At 33.6% G+C, this 24,711-nt stretch overlaps 1 protein-coding gene across 5 annotated transcripts in view; it reads right to left on the bottom strand.

Moving 5' to 3' along the window:
• The window catches only part of LOC143199386 (putative G-protein coupled receptor No18), a 148,269-nt gene that overhangs the window by 9,095 nt on the left and 114,463 nt on the right, over positions 1–24,711 (bottom strand). For all 5 annotated transcript variants that reach the window (XM_076409171.1, XM_076409174.1, XM_076409173.1 and 2 more), the window contains exons 2-3: positions 7,352–7,649; positions 7,064–7,292 (exon numbers count right to left, since the gene is read on the bottom strand). In XM_076409171.1, coding sequence (XP_076265286.1) covers positions 7,064–7,292; positions 7,352–7,634 — 512 coding nt within the window. In that variant the 5' untranslated portion in view covers positions 7,635–7,649. The remainder of the gene's footprint in view (positions 1–7,063; positions 7,293–7,351; positions 7,650–24,711) is intronic.

Raw genomic sequence — 24,711 nt, 5'->3', positions numbered from 1 at the left:
AAATAAAAACACTATAGTGACATGATTCTTGGAGTAAGTATATCTAATTCGATGAAAATTATATTGAAAATTAAAGTCATTGAATGAACTATGAATATTTTTTAACATTTCTGTTCTGTATTATTGAGAATTATGTCCATTCTCCTGATCGGAAGCTGCTGTAATGTACCAACTATTTATACATATGAAAACGTACTTGAATGTGGTTGGTGTTAGACGAAAAAGCAATTAAAGTTATATTTATTGGCCACGTAATTGTCCGCATTTGTTAACAGGGACAAATAACCGGTGAGTAAATAATCATATCGGTCCTGCTAGGGCTCGGGACACAATGAACATGTCGGTATCCGAATAGAAATCAAAGCCATCACCGCTATTCTTCCGGAGCTGTGTTGTAGAGCGTTCAATAAGGTTAACTGTCATTTGACAGATGACGGAAACCAATTTGTTTTGACACGTCCGTTCGGCACACTTTGATAAATATTCATGGAGAGTTTTGGTGACAAAACAGTGTTTATAAATTGTAGAAATTTATTAGGTATTTCGAATAATTTGCGGTGGAGCTATTGGAGCGTTTTGTTGTTCTCTCCAAACATTTATCCATCGAAAAACTGCCGTTGTTAGTCGTCCATATCAAACACATTTTATTTGGTTAATGTATTTGAGTTCTGAAACGTATAGTGTTTGAAATAAAAATAAATTAATTTACTTGAAAATTATAATTTATTTTAACGGAATGAAGTGTTGATTTCTTCGAACTTTTCTCGTGATATAACAGGTCAACTGAAAAGTCCCCGGCCTACCATAGTAAAACACATTTTTTTGGCAAAATTAGTTTTTTTATTCAATATAATTCCCTTCAAGGGTGATACACTGATTATAGCGACCCTCTAACTTTTCGATATCATTTTGTAGTACGATTTGTCCTTCGCTTCAAAATAGGCCTTAGTTTCGGCGATCACCTCTTCATTCGACGAAAATTTCTTGATCTGAGAAGAAACAATTTGAAGCCCAATTCATGGATTTTTGCCATCGTTTTCACTGACTTGTGACACGGTACATTGTCTTGGTGAAGCAGCACTTTCTTTTTTTTCAAATGCGGCCGTTTTTCGGCGATTTTGAACTTTAAACGCTCCAATAACGCTATGTAATAGTCGCTGTTGATGGTCCTTCCTTTTTCAAGTCAAGATTTTGCTTCAACAGTATTTTTGCCCTTCAAAAAGCAATATTTTATCAACACGCGAAATTCCAAACTAATGATCCGACAGCTATCAAATTTATACACGCATCTTTTGAGGGTCAGGGCTAACTAAAAAACATATATGCGCCATCTATGGTTAACATATCCCTCCTGAAGATTTTCACCAATTTGACCTTGATGATCTTCTGACTCTAATAATCTATGACTGAGAAACCGAGCCACTGCAGTTCGTATTTGGCAGCAATACAACCTGAACTGCAAGCTCCTGTCCAAGTTCTAGTAGATTAGGTCAGTTCACAGTAAGTTCAGTTCGCCATTGGTGATCTGATATCCTGAATTGCGTTGTTTTTATCAGGAATTCATGGACTAGGGTTGTTTCTCAAAACATGGATGTTTCCTAATTCTTAACACCTCACGCCTAGATGATTTTCAACATCTTTAATCCATTTTTGGTGACCCTACAGGTTCTGCTGTAATAATTTTGGTCGGACCTTTAACTACAGTAAGGAATGCTTCGAGTAACTGCGAAATGATTGCTAATCTAACCTCAACTTGTCTTCTTTTTATGATAATTAAGTTGATTCTAGTTAATTTAACGAATTGCGGATTGTTTCTGCATTATACAGTAATATTTTGGTTTATTTATCTCTTACTTCTAATTCACTGTCTTCATTTGATTTTGTATTTTTATAATTGGTTTTTCCAATTCTCCTTGTTTTTGTCATCTTCTTGTTAATTCCTATTCCTCTTCATTCATGGTTCCTCTTTTGATCCTTTAGTTATTTATTTTTCTAGTAAGGAAAACAAAACAGAACAAAAGCGATTACATTTCAGACCAAATTATTATGGTCCCAAATGAAGATGCAATTTCTAATTGCAATGTAAATAAGTTTTTCATAAAAGTCTGTGTCGATAGTTCAAATACATAATATGTCAATAAAATAAACTAAATTGTGCTGACTTTAAGAGAGTACATGATGCAATTGCCAAATAATTGCTGTCTGGTTAATAGAAGAACCTATTGGATACGTTTTGGGGTGGCATTAGATTTCAAAGGCTCATTTTACATATGTATATATATAACACGCGAAATTACCTTTTATCCATTTTTTTCATAATTCAAAAGTTTCTATAATTCACAAACTAATGATCCGACAGCTGTCAAATTTATACACGCATCTTTTGAGGGTTAGGGCTAACTAAAAAACATATAGATTTAATTCTAGTAGTGCGCCATCTATGGGTCAGGCTGGGAAATATTAACATATCCCTCCTGAAGGTACGAGCCAATGGAAACTTTCACCAATTTGACCTTGAGGATCTTCTGAATTGTACCCCTATTACCAAAATTTATATGGAATGGTTTCCCAAGATTTAGTGACGCCCGGGGGCTTTTAGGGACTCGAATAATCTATGACTGAGAAACCGAGCCACTGCAGTTCGTATTTGGCAGCAATACAACCTGAACCGCAAGCTCCTGTCCAAGTTCTAGTAGACTAGGTCAGTTCACAGTAAGTTCAGTTCGCCATTGGTGATATCCTGAATTGCGTTGTTTTTATCAGAAATTCATGGACTAGGGTTGTTTCTCAAAACATGGAACATTTTCATATTAAATATAAAAATGGAATGAATGGAAATATGGAAGAGGATATGATTTACATACATTATATCTAATATCTTAAAAAATACGTATTTCACTATGTCAATGAACAAATGTTTATGTTTGAGTGTTGACTGATATCAAAATTAAGTGTTTTATTAAAATTGTGTCTTAAAATTTCCCGCCATAAATATTCCCGCTTGGCGTGCCCTCTGGTGACTCAGAGGCGCAACACTTTTTCACAACATATTCCATGCCTCTTTATGCTACTAGTTTTGGCGTGTCACGGATGACGCATGCTTCAAAAATAAATCAACAGATGGCCCACCTTACACTAACGAGAACAAAAAAAAACGTTAATTCAGGTAAAATTTGCGTTAATTATTTTTTGTGCGGATATTATTACGTTGGATTCGAATTATTAATACAGTCGCTGCCGGCGGACTGAGGCGAAAGGCTGATGTGACGTCAGGGCTTTCCCGGAAAAGCAATTACCTCGATTAAATAAACTGATATTGACATTGGCCCCTGTCAGAAGACCCGCAAATGTATTTTAAATAACGGTCCAACAACACGAGACCGTACAATTCTAATTTTATCCCGTAGAAATATAATTGAGATCAAAAAATAGCAAAACGTCAAAATTGTAACATTTTTTTTTGCAGTTTCAGGTTGTCAAGAGGAATTGATCGACAATTTTTTGATCACTGCAGAGAAACGAAAGATATTTGTTAGGTGTACAAATTCGTCTTAGTGATTTGTCATAAAAGAAGGTGTTATCAGTTACAAATAATATAAAATTGTTTAACGAAACGATATCAAATGGCAGCAAATGAAATAAAAATTATTTGTTCTACCATTAGGCGTTAGGTAGAACTACTCTACAGTGCTGACATTCCAACAACAAAAGAAACACTTCTTGGAACCTTTGCTGATGACACAGTTATTATGGCAAAAGATATATCTCTGCCTAGGGCAATAGAAAAAGTGTAAGTGGCAGTCAACAAAATCTACAAATGGACAAAAGATTGGAAAATTCAACTTAATAGCTCCAAATCTGTCCACGTTAATTTTGCATTAAGGCGAAATAATAAAAACTTAATTATATCACTCAATGGATGCCTGATTCCTCAAGCAGAATCAGCAAAATATCTTGGAATCCATCTTGACGGTAGATTAAATTGGAAGCATCACATTAGACAAAAAGCAAAACACATTAGAACCAAAATAAAACAACTATACTGGTTAGTCGGAAGATTCAGATCAGATTCAGATTTAGATCAACTTGATCTAAAATCAAAGAGGTTGATCTATAATACAATTATAAAGCCAATTTGGACATATGGGGTTGCACTAAAAATTCAAATCAGTTAGTCATACAGCGCTGTCAAAACAAGGTTCTTCGATTGATTACCAATGCCTATCGCTATGTAACCAATGAAGAACTGCAGGATGACCTGGAAATCAAATGGATTTGCGAAGTTGTGCAGGATTTCGCCTTGAAACACGAAAGAAGATTACTAAATCATACTAACGTGGAAGCAATACAACAGCTGGATAGCGCGCAGGATGTCAGGAGATTGAAACGAACAAAACCATACGAACTTGTGTGAACATTTAGTGTGTATTATTAGTGTAAACTACAGCTATAAGTTAATAATTAATAAATAATTATAATTTTATAATTGAGGAATACATACTGATGTATTTTCTCGCACTCGTCTTGCTTGTTAATTAATCCAAGCACATAGAAAAAGTAGTAATAAATTAATTGTAATAATAATAATAATTCAGATTGTATCTTATAACTACTAAGCGTATCTAATAAAAATGTTATAAAAAAAATTAGGCGTTAGGAATGACACATTAGATATATTTGGATTTTTTTTTGAATAGAATACATTATTTTTCTTCTTGAAGGTATCCTGCTCTATGTCATTTAAGGATAATTGAACATTTGAAGAACATAATCAAATAGGTTTGTAGTTTGCCTTTTAGATGGACTGACGGTAAAGCCAAATATGCAAGACCATTGAATAGGAAGTATTTCGTCACTGCAAATATATATAATTCATATTGAATATATAACATGTCTTTATTTACAGATCCTTTAGTTCCACCAATACAAAGCTAATATATAGATATAAATTCAACATCGGCAACAGTAGAAGTCATTCTGTCTATTTTATTTAGATAGGAATCTGTAAAAAAACAAGTATAAACATATCTTTTTAAATGTCACATAATGGTGAAGGAAGGAACAAACTGAAATAACTTCTTTCGAAACACTAGGCAATTCAACACCAGTGATCAGTGAAATACTTCTGGAGTTCCCCAAACAAAAGATATATCTTTGCCTAAGCTGTAGAAAAAATACGAGTGGCAGTCAAAGATAATTATATATGTATTAGAGACGTGCAAATACAGTTTAATGATAATAAGGAAATGATAAAAATCTAATTATATCACTTGACGGATGCCTGATTCTTCAAGCAGAATCAGCTAAATACCTCGGAATATATCTCAGTGGCAGGTTAAATTAGAAACATCATGTTAAACAAAAGTAGAGCAGATCAAACTTAAAATTAAGCAATTATAATGGTTACTCGGAAGATATTCTCAACATCGCCTAAAATTAAAGAGATAAGTTTATCAGTCAATCATAAAGCCAATTTAGATGTATGCAAATATGCATTAAAACATCAAATCAACAGTAATCCAACATGGCCAAAAACAAAGTTCTCCGATTAATTACCAATGCTTGTCGCTACGCAACTAATGAAGACACGATGACCTCTATACACGCCCTACTTGTGTGTTAATGTAAGTACAATAGAACAGTAGTAATAAATTAATCTCTACTAAACATATCTAATGTAAGATGTAACTACTAAAAACATGTCGGGGAATCAAAGTCAGGAAATCTCTCAACGACATCATTTGTCTTCTTCTCAATTATTTAAGTTATGAGCGTCTAAGGACCATAAACAACAGTAATCTTATGAAACTGTAGCAAAAAAATTTAACTCTATTCCCTATATAAACCAAAATTCTATATCATAACTGTTAAATATACACTTCCAACGATAAAAAAACAGTTTACTTATAACATTTGTTTCTACAACAAAACGGATGCGTAAAGTTTACCTCTGGTTGGCATGAAAAAACTTCCTATCGATTTATTAGCGGAGAATATTTTCAGTTCGCCGATATTTACTAGCCGCTTTTATTGCACTCTTTTCCGAACAGAAATATACAGTGATCCACCTGGCGGGGTTTCAAAGAAATGTCTATTTCTTTTTAAGCGAAACGAACAGCTTTTCTTTGATGTAAAGTGGAAAGCTGTAGATCCGGGCGTAACAGATAGGTAAGATATATATATTTATCAATGAGAATGGCACTTGGAATTTGAGGAGGGATACGGATAAGACGGGACAAAAAAAACAAAGAGCACATTGTTTCTTTTGATATGGCCTTGACTGGAATAGAACAATAAAAGAAGATACACGATGGCTATTTAATCAAGGCGGCCTTGGCGATTTGTTCTTTTTTTTTTCGTTGTTATTCATCGACATCAGATATGATTTTATATAATATATTTTCATGAGTGACTAAACCAATGAATTAGCTGATGATGGTCCGAAAGTAACCAAAATTATCAAGTTTGACATTAATCTAAAGATATCACCAGGTTATGGCTTAATAACAGGGCAGTTGTTGCAACAACTACCAGGAAAAGCAATTATAAAGCCTACCAACTTAATTAATACAGTATTTCGACTAAAAAAAGTTCCAGACGTTTGAAAGATGACTGAAATTATCATGATCCGAAAACCTGGAAAATCTTACATAACAGCCAGAATGTTGTACAGGTGTACCACAAGGAAGTGTATTGGGACCAATTCGTGACTTACTCTAAACATGTGGTATACCAGAAATGGAAAATATTACGATGGTTACATTACAAACATTAAATAGATTAATTTATTTATTGAATATTGATTAAGATAGGTTTAAAAGTTCATTGACTTTTAAAACAGATATCGACGAAAATTACCTAAAAAGAGACTAAAAATATTGAAAATCATCAAAAAATGAACAGAAATCAACGTAGTTCATCAAAAAAAGGTACAACGATATTTTGTTAGTTCCTCACGATATCAGTTATCATGAACACCAAAATGTACTTTATTTTCGAAGTTTTATGTTTCATATTCAAAACGTACATTAATATAACGTTAATAGTAGGTCGCACAGCTTACCATCCGAACATAGGGGGCGCTGTAATCAGCGCGGAACTAACCCAAACTACCATGATCATCCAGAAGGCCAATCTCTTCGACCGACGGTTCCTGGAGTAACTCAGGGGCTGCGTGACGGCCAAATATCTATCCACGCTGATGGCGCACAGGCTGAGGATAGAGGCCGTGCAGAGGAGGATGTCCAGAGACACCCAGATGTCGCACAAGATCCATCCCAGTTCCCACGCGCCTGTAACATACAAAATCGGCTTTGTATCAGTGTTTAGACGTCACGCGGTGAGCTCTTACCCATGATGAGGTAGGCAACGGCTGGGGGCATCACGAAAATCCCCACAAGCCAGTCAGCTACCGCTAGCGACATGATGAAGCAGTTGGTGACGGTCCGCAGTCGGCGAGTGGTTATCACGGACGCTATGACCAACGTGTTGCCTACGACCACGATGACGATGACAATACTCAGCAGGATGACCAGGACCGTTTGCTGCACACCGAATGGTGTCGACGGTGTCGACGATGCCGACTCGTTGACGCTGGACGCGTTGGCCACCGATGGCGCCACCGTAGATGACATCTTCCAATGTCATTTCTGAAAATCAAGATACGTATTATAGATATTTCGTTAGCGGACATCGTTTGAAACATAACATATAAGCTAGAACGAAACTGCCATAGAAGAATTTCTCTTTATACCTTTCTATGTGGCGCTGGTGTAGCTTTATACGATATTATATTTAACCTCGTCCCATATTATATCGATTCATTGAAGCTAACTTATACATTTGTGTGTTTATTACAAATTATAGAACATGTAATTATATGAATTATATGAACATGTATTTAATATAACTTAGTTAATAGTCTTAACTTTCAAATTATACGTGTCAATATTTCGTGATAATTTGGCGGTTAATTTATAAACTACAGGGGTATTAGTAAAACAAGATTTGTTGTCCTCGAACGTTTAATTTGCTTCGAATTGCTTTGTCATCCATCGTATTGTCCGGATCTATTGACCGGCGGCTTTTGCGCGTACAGATCTCAAAGGAATGCCTTGGCGAAGGAAGAGAAAGTCTATTTTGAAAGGAAATAATTCTATAAAAATATATAAAGTGTTAGAGAAGCGAACTTTTATTTTATTTTAATAGGGACTAAGTAGTGCGTATTCCTATATAAGTATCTAGTTTTAAGTTAGTCTAGAGGTAACATTGTAAGTTAGTTGGCAACGACTAGTAATAATATATTAATAAAAAATCTCTCATAATTCATATGAGTATGATACGCATTTAATTGTTGTACTAGCATGGTCATAACTCTTGAGTACCAGATACATTTTGTTTTGTATAGATATGAAAACATACTTTTCCTTTACTTAAAAAAATATTATCACAAATAGAAGTAGAGAGCTGTTGGATTGTGTAGAAAATTTTCGCTTTAATTTATTCATTTTGTCACGCTTTATAGTAACAAGATAGTTTATAATACCATTTTTTTAAAAGAAACTTCGTGAGAAAACATGAATAATAGAGAGTAAGTTCAGATTACAATTTAAAAACCTTAAGTGCTCAATATTTTGTAAAACAAATTTCATTTAAAAAATTACGTTTAAAGAATTCTCGAGATAGCTATAAACATCAGTTGAAGAAAAGATATATAGGTTATATGAATAAAGCCGGATTTCTTGTAAGATTTGATGTAAAATAATAATTTAAAATTTAAGTATTGTCTACAATTCCAAGGACAAGGCTTACGGTACAATAAATGGTAAGGTGTACAGTTCTTAAACGCTACGAAGCAATTTCAAAGCTTTTGATATAAAATGAAACAAGCTTTGTGTGACATATTAACGAAACTTTTCTTGGATGACGTTGGCTCTAAAAAATTGATGAATTACGGTTTATTGGCATTCAGAAAACCCACAAGAATGTCATACAAAAACATTTTATTTAATTAATTTATAGAACTAAATTTGCCCAATTCATCGACTATTCGACTGTTATTTCACTAAACAAAAACGGGGCGAATTCATGGCAAAACCGCAGGATAATCGCAACCGGCTACCGAATTATTAGGCGGTAAATCATGGTGCCACGTGAGCGCATCATTTCTTCCCAATGCGAATCCGTTCGGGCTTTAGATAAAGAACTGATTTATCGTTATTGATGGCACGTGATCAGAATCGATAGAGTGCTGTTTATTATGGTAGCAATTATGGATATACGGACCGTCTCAAAAGTTATAGGAATCATCCTCTCCAGCGTCGTGGAAGAGTAAACGGACTGTGGCAAATGGTGGAGATGATTTTCAACTAAATGGTGTGTTTTTCTTGTTACGCTCGAGATAAAGGCTCAGTTTTTAATGTAGTAAATTGAAGGCAAACGGTCTTTAGATCTTGGTTATGATAATTTAGTGGAAGCATGGTGTGTACGGGATACATAAAATATTTTGACAGTGTTGGGAATCTAAAATAGACAAAAACGTCGCCTAAGTAGGAGAATTTTTAAATTTCGGTCACCGATTGAGAATGAAGGCGATTGCAGATAGTGTAACTAGTCATTGGTCAATGTTCACCACATTTTACATATGCCCTTATCATCAGCGACTTTCTTAGGATGCATGGGGCAGCAACACTGCCCTATCCCTTCTTACAGTTCAGAGTTGGAATTACTGGGCTTCCTCTTTCGAAGATTGAAGGTACATAATTTGGAGACATAGGAGATATATCGTATATATATGTCAAATAGTACAAATTATTTCTAGAACTAAAACCAGTATTAACTAAGTAACTTAAATAGAAATAGAAAAAGAACAAATAACTGAACAATATTTCTCTTTGTAGGAAAATTCAATCATAAAATAGGAAGCAATTATGTTAACGCATTTATTTTAGGTTCTTATATGTGTTGCTTCAGATCTTTATAATCATTATACTACCTGGGGCATCCTTCTGGATCTTAATTTTTCATAATTTTTAAAGCATGACACCTTTTATTCATAGACTTTTTGAATATGTGATTCATAATACATTTTTATTGGTGTAATGACTTTGTCGAAATCTAAACAGGAGCAGTTCAATATATTGTGATTATAGTGGTGTTGTCAGGAAGTTCTTTCATTACGGCAACACAAGTTCACAGACATGTCTGACGGGCTTGCAAAAATTCAGATAGATTGCCTCGGAACTTCACTGCATGCATCATCTGTATAGCTCCAATCTATTCCCATCTGTCCATTGTTTGCTATAGTCTTTATTATACTGTCTTTAATAGTATACGGTTGACTTCAAAAGAGTATATATATATATATATATATATATATATATATATATATATATATATATATATATATATATATAGTGAGTGAGTTATGAGTTGACGATGAGGTGACAATTGACGTAAATAAATTAGCAGTATAACCCTCTTGCCAATCAAAAGTTTTAATTGGAAGTTAGTTGGATGGCGAAAAGCTCCCGACTCCAAAATCAAATATTGATGAATATTTCAGATTTATATAATTCACACGCGAAAGTTCTCGTCGATAAACTTCGGATCGTGTATCGTCGAGATAACCGGCACAAATTTACCGTAACTCTAAACTAAAACGCGAAGAGATTCGACTGAAGTTATTTACACGGACGGGGGGGCCGTGGGGGGACGGGGGCGTTTTAGCCGAAGGCAGGTCCGAATAAATTTACAGGCGCAAAAATATCTTCGAAAATTTAATATTTTAAATTGCGAAAGCCCCTCGGCGCTCGCTATTAATTCCGCTATTTAATTGAATTTTAAATTAGACGGTCATTCATTAAACGATACCATTATTTATTATATTAAAGAACTTTGTCAAAGACGGTGACTTTTTTTACTCTTGGTTACGTCAGGTCTTCTAAAAGTTGATTATGATGTTTTTTAACTCACCGAGATTTCAACAGGTTTAATTGACATGCGACAAATTTTGAGCATTGACATATTATTGTTGAAAAATTGGTGTCAAAGCAAAAATTGTGTCTATTCAAAGTTCTTTTTGCACATACGTCATCAAGATGTTTAATGTATTGCCTACCGTAATTTGTAAATTCGTCTTAGCATCAGACAATATTTTCCTTTTCATTTCATTCCAGTTAAAAATAGACACAATGTTGTCTGATTAGTTCGAATATGTAAACGTATGAGCCTGTCAAAGTCGTCCGGTTGTCAGACGTATGCTACATTCTTGAAAGAAATAATGATAAGAACTCTAACCTACAATTTGTTTGTTTGTCAAAGCCAAACTGAACTAAAATTTGCTTGATAAAAGAGTTGATGCGGCAACATTGCAACATTTTGATGTCACAAATTTAAATGACATATGTATAAAATAACTTTGAACAGACTATAAATGTATATTGGTATTTGTCTATTGGCAAACCAATGTGACAGAGAAAATTTAGGTTTGACTTTATAGGTAATTTTGGAGAAATGTTTCGTAACGACAAATAGATTATTTTCAAGAGACAACTTTGAAGTTATTTAAACTGGTAAACTTGATCCTATATAACCAGTAGGTGTTTTACTTTTATTATTTTCATTAAAATAATTATGAAACTAACATTTTTATATGATAATTATGATAATTTGCAGATTCGAATTCGTTAATGAATAAAAATATTCATTGGTTGATTATATTCGCCTCTATACATAACTCAAGCGAAATGGGAAACCGCGAAAGTCATGCTAAAGCATCATAAAACATCGAGCAATTAGGTTAATACACTTTTTTTAGCCTGCAAATTTAGGTTCGGATATGTGTAGGCTTATTTTTTTGTTATTTAGTGGCACAATAATACACAGAAGGCCGAAATAGTGCAAATACTGTATAAGATAAGTTAAAATCAAATATTTATAATCAATATACTCTCTTGAGCCCGTAGAGCCAACATATATGCACTTAATCTATATTAGTTATTGTTTAGAATGTAATTACCACTATAGTTTACGTTATATAGGTCATGTTTTATAGTCTTCCTAGCTTTTCATAATTTATAACGGTATGATGCTCCCTTTATTAATATGAAATAAATTTGCTGAAAATGTTATTATTATATTATGTGCTTTTATCGTGTTATATTGTGTTATTAGAAGAAATATTAATGTTTTGATAACGCTTTGACGGAATCTCATCTGCCATCTTCAGGTCTTGCTTCCTTGTGTTTTTGGTTAGTTCTTGTCTATTAGACTAGAATTTCACTCACTATTTCACCCTAGTATATATGTAAGTAAATCATGAAATGGGAAAGAATTTTAATTAGAAAAACCTAAAAAAACTGATTTATTCAAGGAGGAAGAGGCGACTTATTGAAAGGCGATACAAAGTGACACTGGGAGTTCTTGTCTATTAGATAACATAAAAACCCCTCTCTGTCGCTCATCATTCAGGTAGTTTGGAAACAGATGTTCGGATAGTCAGGGCAGTATTACATAATATGTATTATGGCGTATACATATACATTGTTTTGTATTTGAAGTTTTATATTAGACTTTTTAGATTTTAACTTATTTATCTATTGCTGCAAAAATTTACTTCTTCGTAAAAAATTACAATATTTTACTAAAAATCTTGAATTCTTATAAAAAACAATAAAATATTATTTATACAAAAAATGTTGTTTTAAATTGTGATTCGTAATATGTTAATGTAAAGTGCATAATAATATAATATAATAAAATAAATTTGCATATATTGTGCATTTCGGGTTGTCTATACATCTATATTGATTGTTTTATATTGTATTGATAATTGTAATTTATCGACTAAGTATAACATTAAAGATATATAAAAATAAAGGTATCCGCCTGATATATAGGGAGTAGTATAGTTTAATATTAGATTTAAAACTATAAAAGCCAAAAGTATGTAATTCCACTATATATGCGCGTGAATAAAAAAAATGTTGATTTTCATGTAAAAAATATCGATTCCGTTTTCCTGGCGCCTCGAATAAAGGAGATTATAACGAATGCGGTTATACCGTAGGACGTAATTAAAAAAGTTTCAACCGCGAAAGCTGCAACAGGAGGTCGCCGTCTTATGGCTGCGTCAATTGCCGTATAATCCCTTTGAATCTTTTTCCTTTGTTAATTAAAAAATTATAACAAGGCGAGACGGCGAGCGAGAATATTTTCGGAGAATTTTCGTAGGAAAAACACAATATCTCTGCTACTTAGTAGGTGGGGCATTATACGAACAGAAGATAGATAAGTAAATCATCTATGCTATACATGACTAGATAATCATTTACTAGATAGTAGACAATATAATTAAAAAAAAATAGTTCCTTAACATTCAAAAGTATTACGAGGTTGTTAGAAAAAGAGGAATATGTATAAACATTCTATAAACTTGTAAATATAAACGGAGTAATTATATAACAAGATATAGAGAGGTGTATCATACCATTATAAATTATGCAGAATTTCGACTCAATTTTAAAGAGTATATAGCAGTTGTTGTTTTTGTCCATTTATCTCACTCTCGATAAAGAACTATTATGAACAGAACTGCTGTTTCTGCAGGGGGAGAAGAAAAAAAAAGAGAAAAGTGAATAAACATTATAAAACTTGTAAATACAAATATGAAATCCTCAAAAATATGTAAAACATTTGGAGTAATTAGTATGAGGTCACCAACTGAGCGAGACTGAAAAGGCCTTTGTGGTCGCATTGTCTGGGGCCGCAATTAATTGTCGAGAGTACACACTCCAACAGGAAGTGCAGAAACCTTTTTAAGTAGTTTTATTCATTAAAATTCTCTTCTTCAAAACCGTTTCTTTTAATTGTAAACGCCATTTTCTTCCGACCATTTGCCCTTGCTTTCTAAATAGTCTTTAACATCGACATTTAATCTATACATATTACCCTTCTTTTAAGGACTACAAATAGAAAAGCTGTTTGACTAAAATTATTGTTACTTTTAAATTTAACATTGAATTCCATAGGTGCCGTTTGGGTGGTTATTTAAAACTGTTTAGCAAACGGCTAAATAATTTCGAAGGTGTCGATTTCCTGTTAGACCTTATTGAAGGTCAGTTCTAGACTTTGAATGAGTCCGGCCGAAATTTCTATCATTCAAAATGCTTGGCAGTATGTTAGCTCTAAAAATTACCTAATTATAACTTCATTCGATCTCAATACATCTATTAAAATGAATCCTTCAATTTGTCACTGTAGTAGGTTCTTGGAGATTCACTATTACCTCTTTGTTTAATTAAAATAATTTTGCTGTGAAATAATTTATATATATGTATATGTATATATATATATATATATATATATATATATATATATATGCCAAAAATATAACATAACGAAAGTAGTCTTTTGTTCTATTAAATTACTTTCAATCAGTTGATAATCTTCTAAAGCCATATCCTGAATTTTCATTATTCATTGTATTACGCTTCGATTATTTATAAGGATATAATTGTATTTTCATACTTTTCAAGCTTTAATATTTATAAATCTTTTAATAATAATTTTATTATTATTTTTTTAATCTTTAAATTGAACTCTTCCACTAGACGTCCTGTATATATTGTCACTATTTTCAATAGTTGCAAGAAAAACCTCAAAGATAATCTCAAATTTATCTTTAAAAAAAGCACTTCAACCCTAAATCCTCCACTTTATCCGATACCAATTGCCGCGTAAAATTGAGAACAGACAATAAACGCGCACAAAAAAAATGAACGACGCAAAATTGATGGGCATACTTGGGGAGGAATCGCGGAGGGCTGGGGCAGCGGCATGTCCCGTAATTAAAACTTTTTTAATTACATTTTTCCAATCCACATCTCGACTAATTCCTCGTATCTAATGAAAAGGAAGGGCGGGACGGGTAGCAATAAGGATCGGGGCGAACTTAATCGATTTTTCATAAGGATAATTGCGTTTCGTTTTTTCTTTTCGGACGTCGAATTTATTCGCGCGAGATCCGCCGGTTTTCTGCATCGTTTTATTTTTTCTTTCGGCGGGGTGAGAGGGGGTGGTGGCGTCCGTAGGAGGGTGAGGAGGCGTAATTTGAATTTTTTTCATTAGCAGCGGAAGATGCCGGATTTCTAACGAGCGGCGGGGCGCTTATTAATAAAAACGAAAATTATGTCTCGGTGCAGACAGAGGCATTTTCTTAATCGCGAGGTAGTCGGCGATGAAAGAATTCGATGAAATTGCGAGACATTGATTTTCTCCTCAAAAGATGGCAAATACCTGATGCATATTGAAGAATCCATCGAAGAGGACTTTCGAGAGACCAATCACTATAAACGATTATTACCGATATTTAACAGCTGCATAGCGATTCTTTACCCTTCATCTCCAACTCCTTAACTCCTTAAAGAACTGTTATGAGTTGTATTGTTTTCTTATTAATTATGACTAAATAAAGTTAGCTATAAAAGGAGGGAGGATAGAAAAAGGTGAAGTAAATACATATTGGACACTACAAAAACTATGCAATATATTTATTATTTGCGAGACACTGATTTTCTCCTCAAAAGGTGGTAAATCCTTTATGCATATTTAAGAATCCACTGAAGAAGACTTTCCACAGACCAGTCACTAAAAACTGTTAAAAAATCATAGCAAATATACAGGGTATAAAGTCAAAGAAAATTCGACAATGTTTGTTACAGATATATAAAGATTCTTTGCTATCAATTAGAATGGTAAAAACATGAGTTGGTTAAGATAAGTTTGACATTTTGATGACAATTTCCATGAAGGTTATCCATAAAACACTGCAAGGCCAAAAATCGTATGATCTGGAGACGGAAGAAGAGAGATGTATCATATCATTACAAATTATGCGGACGATCGATTTAATATCAAAGAGCATTTAACAGCTGTATAGCGATTCTTTACCCTTCATCTCGAACTCCATAAAGAACCGTTATGAGTTGTATTGTTTTTTTATTAATTATGACTAAATAAAGTTAGCTATAAAAGGAGGGAGGAAAGAAAAAGGTGAAGTAAATACATATTCTAAAAACTTGCATATATAAAACATAAAAAATCAATGACACTACAAAAACTATGCAATATATTTATTATTTGCGAGACACTGATTTTCTCCTCAAAAGGTGGTAAATACTTTATGCATATTTAAGAATCCACTGAAGAAGACTTTCTACAGACCAGTCCCTAAAAACTGTTAAAAAATCATAGCAAATATACAGGCTATAAAATCAAAGAAAATTCAACAATGTTTGTTACAGATATATAAAGATTCTGTTATCAATTAAAATGGTAAAAACATAAGTTGGTTAAGATAAATTTGACATTTTGATGACAATTTCCATGAAGGTTATCCATAAAATACTGCAAGACCAAAAATCGTATGATCTGCAGACGGGAGAAGAGAGGTGTATCATATCATTACAAATTATGCGGACGATCGATTTAATTTTAAAGAGCATATAGCAGTTGCATCGCTCTTCTTTACCTTCTATGTGGAACTCCTTAAATAATTGTTATGAGCTGAGTTGCTGTTATTTATTATCGATAATTAAATAAAGTTAACTAAACGATTTTAAACTTTGAAAGGATGGAGCAAAGAAAAATATAAGAGTGAATACATATTTTAAAAATTTGTACATATAAAAATGCAATGCAATAATGTTACTATATGCGAAACTGATTTTTAATCAAAAGGTCGCAAAATACTTGATACTTACTCAAGAACCTACTGAATGGGCCTTTAATAAGACCAACCACTAAACACCGTTAAAAATCGTAGCAAACATACAGGGTATAACATCGAGGCAATTTCGATAACGTTTGTTACATCAATTAGAATAACAAAATTATTAATTATTAGGTTAAAACAAGTTTGACATTTTGATATCAATTCATATGAAGGACGTCCGTAAAACACTTGAAAACAAAAAATTGTAACCATTAAAGGTATTCTTCATAATTTATTACAATGTGATACACCTCTCTTCTCACGTCTCCAGATCTACGATTTTTGTTGTGTATTTGTATTTGTTGTCTTAACCAACCCATATTCTTACCATTATAATTGAAGGCGCGAAGTGTTTTTATATATTTTTAACAAAAGTTAACGAATTTGCCTTGATTTTATATCGTGTATTTTTTCTGCGGTTTTTAAAGGTGACGAATTTTTAAAATCGTCTTCAAGATTTCAAAACGAATATTTATACATTTTCAGTAAAAGTTGTCAAGTTTACTTTGAACAACGAATAAGCTTTGAAACTTCATACAGAGTTCATAAATAAAGGCGATGAATTTTTTTATAGAACAAGCAATTAGAAACCAATAGAACGTTACGTAGTAGTAACGTGTCATCGATAAAAGCGAGCTGGGCGGTGGTCTTCATTGAAATAATGCAACACGAGCGAATTGATTAGTCTCCGTGGCCCATTAGGCTAGCAAACAGTCGGTATGTGCAAACATTCTATCGGCCACCTGGATCGGTTCGCGTCACTCTTCGATTTTAACGAGCAGGTCAAGAACTTTCTGACGCGGAAGCGAAAGAATGACACCGCAGGCTCTCGCTGACCTACTTGAACTTGACAGGTTCGTTAGGGCGTTTGCGGAGGTGTCAACTTTCGGTATTCTTGTTATTGTGATTTAATTTCATTCAGAGCAATCGACTTGATTAGCGCAGTGGTTGAGGTAACAGGATGCTTCTTCTGCTTTTGCGATAGTCGCGGGTTCGAATCTTGTTGGGTTATGGTCATACATTATGTATTTGTAATTGTGAATGCTCAAGAGGCAAGAGTGTAAAATCCGTCAAGGATATTTAATAAATATTTAAAAATATTGAACCGACTTCAAAAAATAAGCAAGGAACTCACTAAAAATTTTTTTGTGTTAAAAGTTTGGTTATTTGTTACTTTTTAGTGAAGGAACCCGGTTATTTTTTTAAATATTTTATCCTATCTAAAGTTATCGAACAACAGGGTATATAATATATGTGCGAAGTAAACAATAATATAACCTTATAACAGGAATGTTGTAATTGCTATTAATATACAACATTCTAATTACAATGTCGGACACTTATTCATTATAAGTGGAACGACTACTTATGATAAGCTAGGTGATATTTATTGTAATGCGAAAGTAAATTATATTTGTGTGTTATCGCTTTTAAATACTTTTAAAAATTAATTCAATATGAACTATAATAGTTAAATTAGTTAGGAACTTTATCACTGCTTTGGGACGGAAACAAATTTGTAAGAAAAAAAACTATAAAACGGTTTTTTAATGCACAGTAACATCAGTTATTAGGTGCACAAATAATTATGTTCCATTGAACAAAATAATAGGAAATAATCTAAAATTGCAGGATTTTGACATTTGTCTATGACAAAACCTTCAAATCTTATCATCTATAACTATATGGTAGATTTTCTTCCGTAAGGTCTGATATTACGGCTGTCAGATGGCATCTAATCCAATGCTATTTTATATATCTTTGCTAAATCGTTGATCTGATGTAGGAAAATTTGTTCTTTATGGACAAAAGTTCGCTTAACTGTTAGATTATAAGCACAAAGCCTATTAATAACTATATAATATTGGGTCTTATACTTGCAATTGTATAAGATTTTGCTGACACAATGAACGTAATGGATCTAGTGCCGGTATTTTTAACAATTGTGGCAATTTTATTTTACCACTGGCTCACTTACTGGCAGATGTCGCCTTTTAGTACGTGTCACTTTGTCGAAGCGTAGACAAAAAGTGTTTTCAATACGTTGAACATGTTTTGTATTTCTACCGAGTAAAGTATTTGCGGCAAGTTTTTTTTTTACTTCAGCTTGAAGAAATGAGCGGCTAAGCATGTTCCATCGATTTAAACACGTCAATGTTGGTTTCGGCGTTTTGAAAGTGACAATTTTGACACTGAAGACAAACAGCGTTCTGATGTTCTGTTCTACTACATGATAATCTATGTAGAATGCAAGAAATATATGGAAAATTGTTCTACGGAAATATACAAAAAAAATCTAATGACTTGAAGAACATGGGAATGATCCAAAAGCTTTGATATTTTGTACTGTATGAAATGAAGCCAAGATTTTGGCATTGTATTGTTACTGGGGATTAAAAATGAATCTATTACGATAATACCAAGCGAAAAAATCATGGGGACCATCTGACTATACATCAACATTAATAAATATGAATATCTATGACCCCAAACTGATGCTCTATATTTGGTGGGATCAGCTTTGATGTGGGATTCTATGAGCTGTTAGAAAATAATGAAACCATCTTGGAAACCATTGTGGATTACAATTTATTATTTAGCATGACAAAGCTCGCTCACATGATGCAAAACCAGTGAAAATATACTGGGAAACATTAAAATCGTAAGTGCCATATTTTCCAGACCTTGTTACTTCTGATTACTACTTGTTCCGACATATGAGTCGTGACCTAGCTGAGTAGTATTTCACTTTCTATGAAGATAATCGTTCATATCAAAAGATACATGGTTATTTTGACATGGAATACGTAAATTACTTGAAAGTTGTAAAAAAGCAGCGGCTATCGATAAACGATACTGTGAATAAAATACATTTTACGGATTTTGAGAATAAAGCTTCAAATTAGAAAGAAATCTGATTTAATGAAAATTAATTTCTAGGCCTATACAACAAAAAATAAAGTAAACAAATATTTCTACACCCTATATTATTCGTTGGAGCAACTTCCTGCCCTATCTGTAAGTATATGTCGGAGATGAGTGCTTTGGGTAGTGTCATTCAAAAATAACGTCAAAGGTGTTAATGGAGCTCGAGTGAAAAATGATCGCCGAGTTCAGCGATCGAGTATGTTGACCAAAGGGGTCTGATACGTACGAAAGGTAAATAGAATTCGATATGTTAAGCCCTTGAAACTCGATCCGACAGGTCGAACACGGATATAAATCAATCTATTATGCGTAAAAGTCCCGCGCGCGGACGTGTCCTCGCATTTTTCTGCTTCCGCCCCCATGCCGACGCATTGATCCCGAAAACAATATGTTTTATTCAGCGCCACCGGATAATAAAAGGAAACATTGAACGCATCAAGAAGAACCTTCTGCCTACAAACAACTTACCAGCCGTGAATTTTTAACGAAAAAAAACAAGTCTTTCACCTCTCTCCTCCACCCGACCCCGCTCGTTCCTGTTCCGACACGCCAACGACGAATGTTTAACGAGAAAAAGTAATTCGCGTTCTTAACTTTGCTTCCAAAGTAGGTTTCTACCTTGCACATCACAAAAAAAATTTCTAATACCTACCTAGTGTGTAGGGTTTATTAACAAGAATTCCATAATTAACCAGTTACACAGAATAAATATGAAGATAAAAAGATATCTTCAGCTATATTCTTAGATGTAGCACAAGCGTTCGATACAGTATGGCATGACAACACAAAAACAACACACTGAATCATTAAAACCTTACATTGCAGTCAAAATATTTTTTTTACTCTTTGTAATTCCACAATCTGCCCTATAGGCAATAAGTATTTCTTATGCCTATATTATATATTGTAGAAAATCACTTCATTAAGTGATCTCCTGTATAAAATATTATCTTAATTAATTAATCTTATTCTAAAGCTTATTCTAAAGTCTATATATGTCCAGTAATCAGATCAGGTGGTGTTAAACGTTTTAGTCTAGGCACTCTTTCGAAGTACTTCACACAAACACGTTGAATTACACTCGTGATAGGTTCAAGAGGAATATCACGTTGTATCACTTTATTTGAAATATAGTACGGTGCACCAACAATGGCATGCAAAACTTTATTTTGGAACCGTTGAATAATGCATATATTAGATTTGCTAGCGGTACCCTATAGTTGGATTCCATATGACCAAATAGGCTTGAGTATAGACTCATACAGCAATACCTTGTTATCTAATGATAACTTAGATTTGCGCCCGATGAGCCAATATATTTGATACAATTTAAGTTCAAGTTGTTTCCGAATAGAGAGTATGTGCTTCTTCCAGGTTAGGCGTCGATCTAAGTGCATACCAAGATATTTAACATGCTCTGCTTGGGGGAGTTGACGATGAATGATATTCACTGGTGGACATGTTGTCAAAATATTTAAAGTCAAACAAGAGAAAGGTTACTCTACAATAAAAGAAGCTACAGCAGGTGTCGAACAAGGAAGTGTATTGGGGCAAATTCTTTACCTATTCTACACATGTGTCTACATTTGTTGATGACACTGATTGTTGCTGTTGGAGACAATAGCGAAGCAACCACATAAAATTAAGTAATTAAGATAATCAATCAATACAAGCAAGTATTGCAACTCTTGGATAATACCAGAACATGGCACAGACTCAAAAGAATGAAACCATTTGATCTTGCATAGTTTAGTGAGATGAATTTAATAGAAAAACATCAGTGTTGATACACTTACATTATTACATCAGAGACTAAGATAGGGTTGATAGATCCATAGATTACTAGATTTAAGTTATTTTAAAGAGAATTTGTGGGTTTGTCGGCAATAACTAGTAACAATTTATTACATAAATAAGAAAAAACTTCTTCATTTGGGCTTATTATCATCGGAATTGCACGAAATAAAAGTGGGAGTGCTACAGGTTATTTTATAATTAGTATTTTCTTAATCGTTATTTTTCTAACCTGCCTTATAATCTGCCTTATAATCATTTCTTGTTTTATTTATTTTTACTTTTTTCCTTCGCTATTTTTTTCATTTTTCCTATATCTCATCTGGATTAATCTTTGATATTATGTATGGGATAGAATACATTTGTTCAGTTTTCCTTTTCTTTTTTCTTCTAATTCTTTAAAGTTTCTATTATTTTCCATTAATAGCTTAAACTTTATCAACATTATTATTACACCTATTTCCTAATTTTCGTGGACTTTTTGCCCTGTCATGGTTTAGAGTAATTTTGAGAATTTTTTAGGTTTCTTGGTCCTGATATTTAATGACCCAACTATCCTATGTAGAAACTAGTGTAATAGAATTGAGAGAAAAATGGCGCGAAAAATTTTATAATACTAGTACTTATTTTGACGTTAAAGTTAATAGGTCAATTGAAAAGTCCACGGCCTGACACATATATGGCGTTACTAGAATTAAATCCATACGTTTTTTAGTTACCCCTAACCCTCAAAACATACGTGTATAAATGTGACAGCTGTCGGATCTTGTCAGTTTGTGAATTATAGCATTTTGAGTGAAGCAACTTTTGTTATTGTGGAAAAAATGGACAAAAATGGCGTGCTGATAAAATATTGCTTTTTGAACGGAAAAAATACAATTGAAGCAAAAATTTTGATGCCGAGTTTCCGGACACTGCCTCAGGAAAATCAATCATCAAGGATTGGTATGCTAAGTTCAGACGTGGTGCAATGAGCACCGAAGACGGTGGACGTAGTGGATGCCCAAAAAAGGTTGTTACTGACGAAAACATTGAAAAAAAAAACATTGAATGAAGTAGCAGACACTCTAAAGATATCAATTGGACGTGTACATCATATCATTCACGAATATTTGGGTTTGAGAAAGATCTGTGTAAATTGGGTGCCGCGCGATCTCACTTTTGACCAAAAACAACGACGAGTTGATGAATCGGAGCAGTGTTTAAAGATGATCAAGCATAAAAAACCCGAGTTTTTGCGTCGATATGTGACAATGGATGAAACATGGCTCCACTATTTCACTCCGAAGTCCAACAGACAGTCATCCGAGTGGACTGCAGAGGATGAACTCGCTCCAAAGAGTGGTAAAGCGCAACAGTCGAATGGCAAGGTTATGAAGTCTGTATTTTGGGACGCGCATGGAATAATTTTTATTGACTACCTTGAAAAAGGAAGGACCATCAACAGCTACTGTTACATAGCGTTATTAGACCGTTTGAAGAACGAAATCGCCGAAAGAAGGTCGCATTTGAAGAACAAGAAAGTGCTGCTTCATCAAGACAATACACCGTGTCACAAGTTAGTGAAAACGATGGCAAAAATCCATGAGTTAGGCTTTGAATTGCTTATTTACTATTTCAGCGACTATTTTCTGTTCTCAGATCTCAAAAGAATTCTCGCTGGGAAGTAATTTTCGCCTAACAAAGAGGTGATCGACGAAACTGAGGCTATTTTGAAACAAAGGACAAATCATACTACAAAAATTGTATCGAAAAGTTGGAGGGTAGCTATAATCAGTGTGTCACCCTAAAGGGAATTGTGTTAAATAAAGAAAACTAATTTTGCCAAAAAAATGCATTTTACTATGGTAAGTCGGAGACTTTTCAATGGACCTGTTATATTACCTGATAGTATTAAATTCGTCATCATCGTCAATGATTTAATAACAATTAACGGGTTGAAAACACGGCGTCAGAATAACATGGGTGCCAACATCGACTAACCCTGAATGAAAAATCTAAAAAATAACGTAAAGATGTATAAAGCAGACAACTGATTTCAATCAAATGGAATTTATTCTTATAAGACAAAAATGGATTATTTCTTCACGAGACCCAACAAAAATCCGGATCGACCCCACTGCGAGACCGCATCCCCGCGACTCAGGGATGGAATACCAATACAGAAGCTCGTTCCGTTCTCCCGACCGACGTTAAATATTCTCCCGGTCTCTCCACGCGATTTACCGTTTCTTTGTTTTTTCCTCCGTCCTGCTGCGAGGGAGAAACGAAAGTAAAAGTCTATTAACGGGCAAATTTGCATTGTATATCGATGGAGAGCCGCATTTTTCCCTCTGTTTCCTCTTGGAGAAATATACTCGAGCGGGTTTTTATTCCCGTTTATTTATTTACGTCCCCCGATGCGGATTAAACGATTTGCAATGTCAATAATTCGGGATGATGTAATCTCACGTATTTGGATCGTTGTTCGTCTGGAATAAGGCCGTTTTAAGAGGTGTACAATAGTGGTTCCAGAGTTTTATTTTATAGAATATCTTAGCGGTAAGTAGTGGTCGAAATATTAGTTGTATAATTTTGTTTGTATAGATTTTTCAGCTAGTTTACTTCAAATAAGTGAGTTTGTTTACAGAGTACTCTAGTTCTCCCTTTCTAATTCCCTTTTATTATTTATTAAACCTCTATTTATTATATTATATTTATTATTGTATATTTATTAGCGTTCATTTATTATATTTTAGATACTATTCAGTATTTATTATTTTCCATCTGTTATTCTCTATTCATTGTCCTATATTAATTTTTTCATTAATTCTTTTATCGTTATCTATTTTACTCTACTGTCTTTTTATTATTTCTTCAAATCGTCGTATATTCCCCATAATTCTTAAATTATGGTAAATCAAAGTTAATAGCTTTATGACTGCAACTGTAAATATAAATTATAACTATTTTATAAACCAGAGACTAATGCCAAAATGGCCAGAGTTACTGATGTGTAGTTATGATCTATGTCTGCTGGCTTTTGGTGGCAGCGTGTTTGGCGTGTAGTCTTTGGCCTTTTACCTTATACGAGGCATCCAACGCGAAAATAACTTTAGCACAGCTAAGTGTTCATGTAAAATCGCATATATGCTGGTGGAACTAATGCTTAGGGATGTCTCAATCTCACAATAGGTGACATGACGATCTTGCTTAATCATTTCGCACACAGCATC

The sequence above is a fragment of the Rhynchophorus ferrugineus genome, unplaced genomic scaffold (assembly GCF_030347505.1).
Source record: "Rhynchophorus ferrugineus isolate W39M unplaced genomic scaffold, kcgeb_rfMv2 rfM7, whole genome shotgun sequence".
NCBI lineage: Eukaryota > Metazoa > Arthropoda > Insecta > Coleoptera > Curculionidae > Rhynchophorus > Rhynchophorus ferrugineus.
This window is presented reverse-complemented; position numbering and strand designations above follow the sequence as displayed.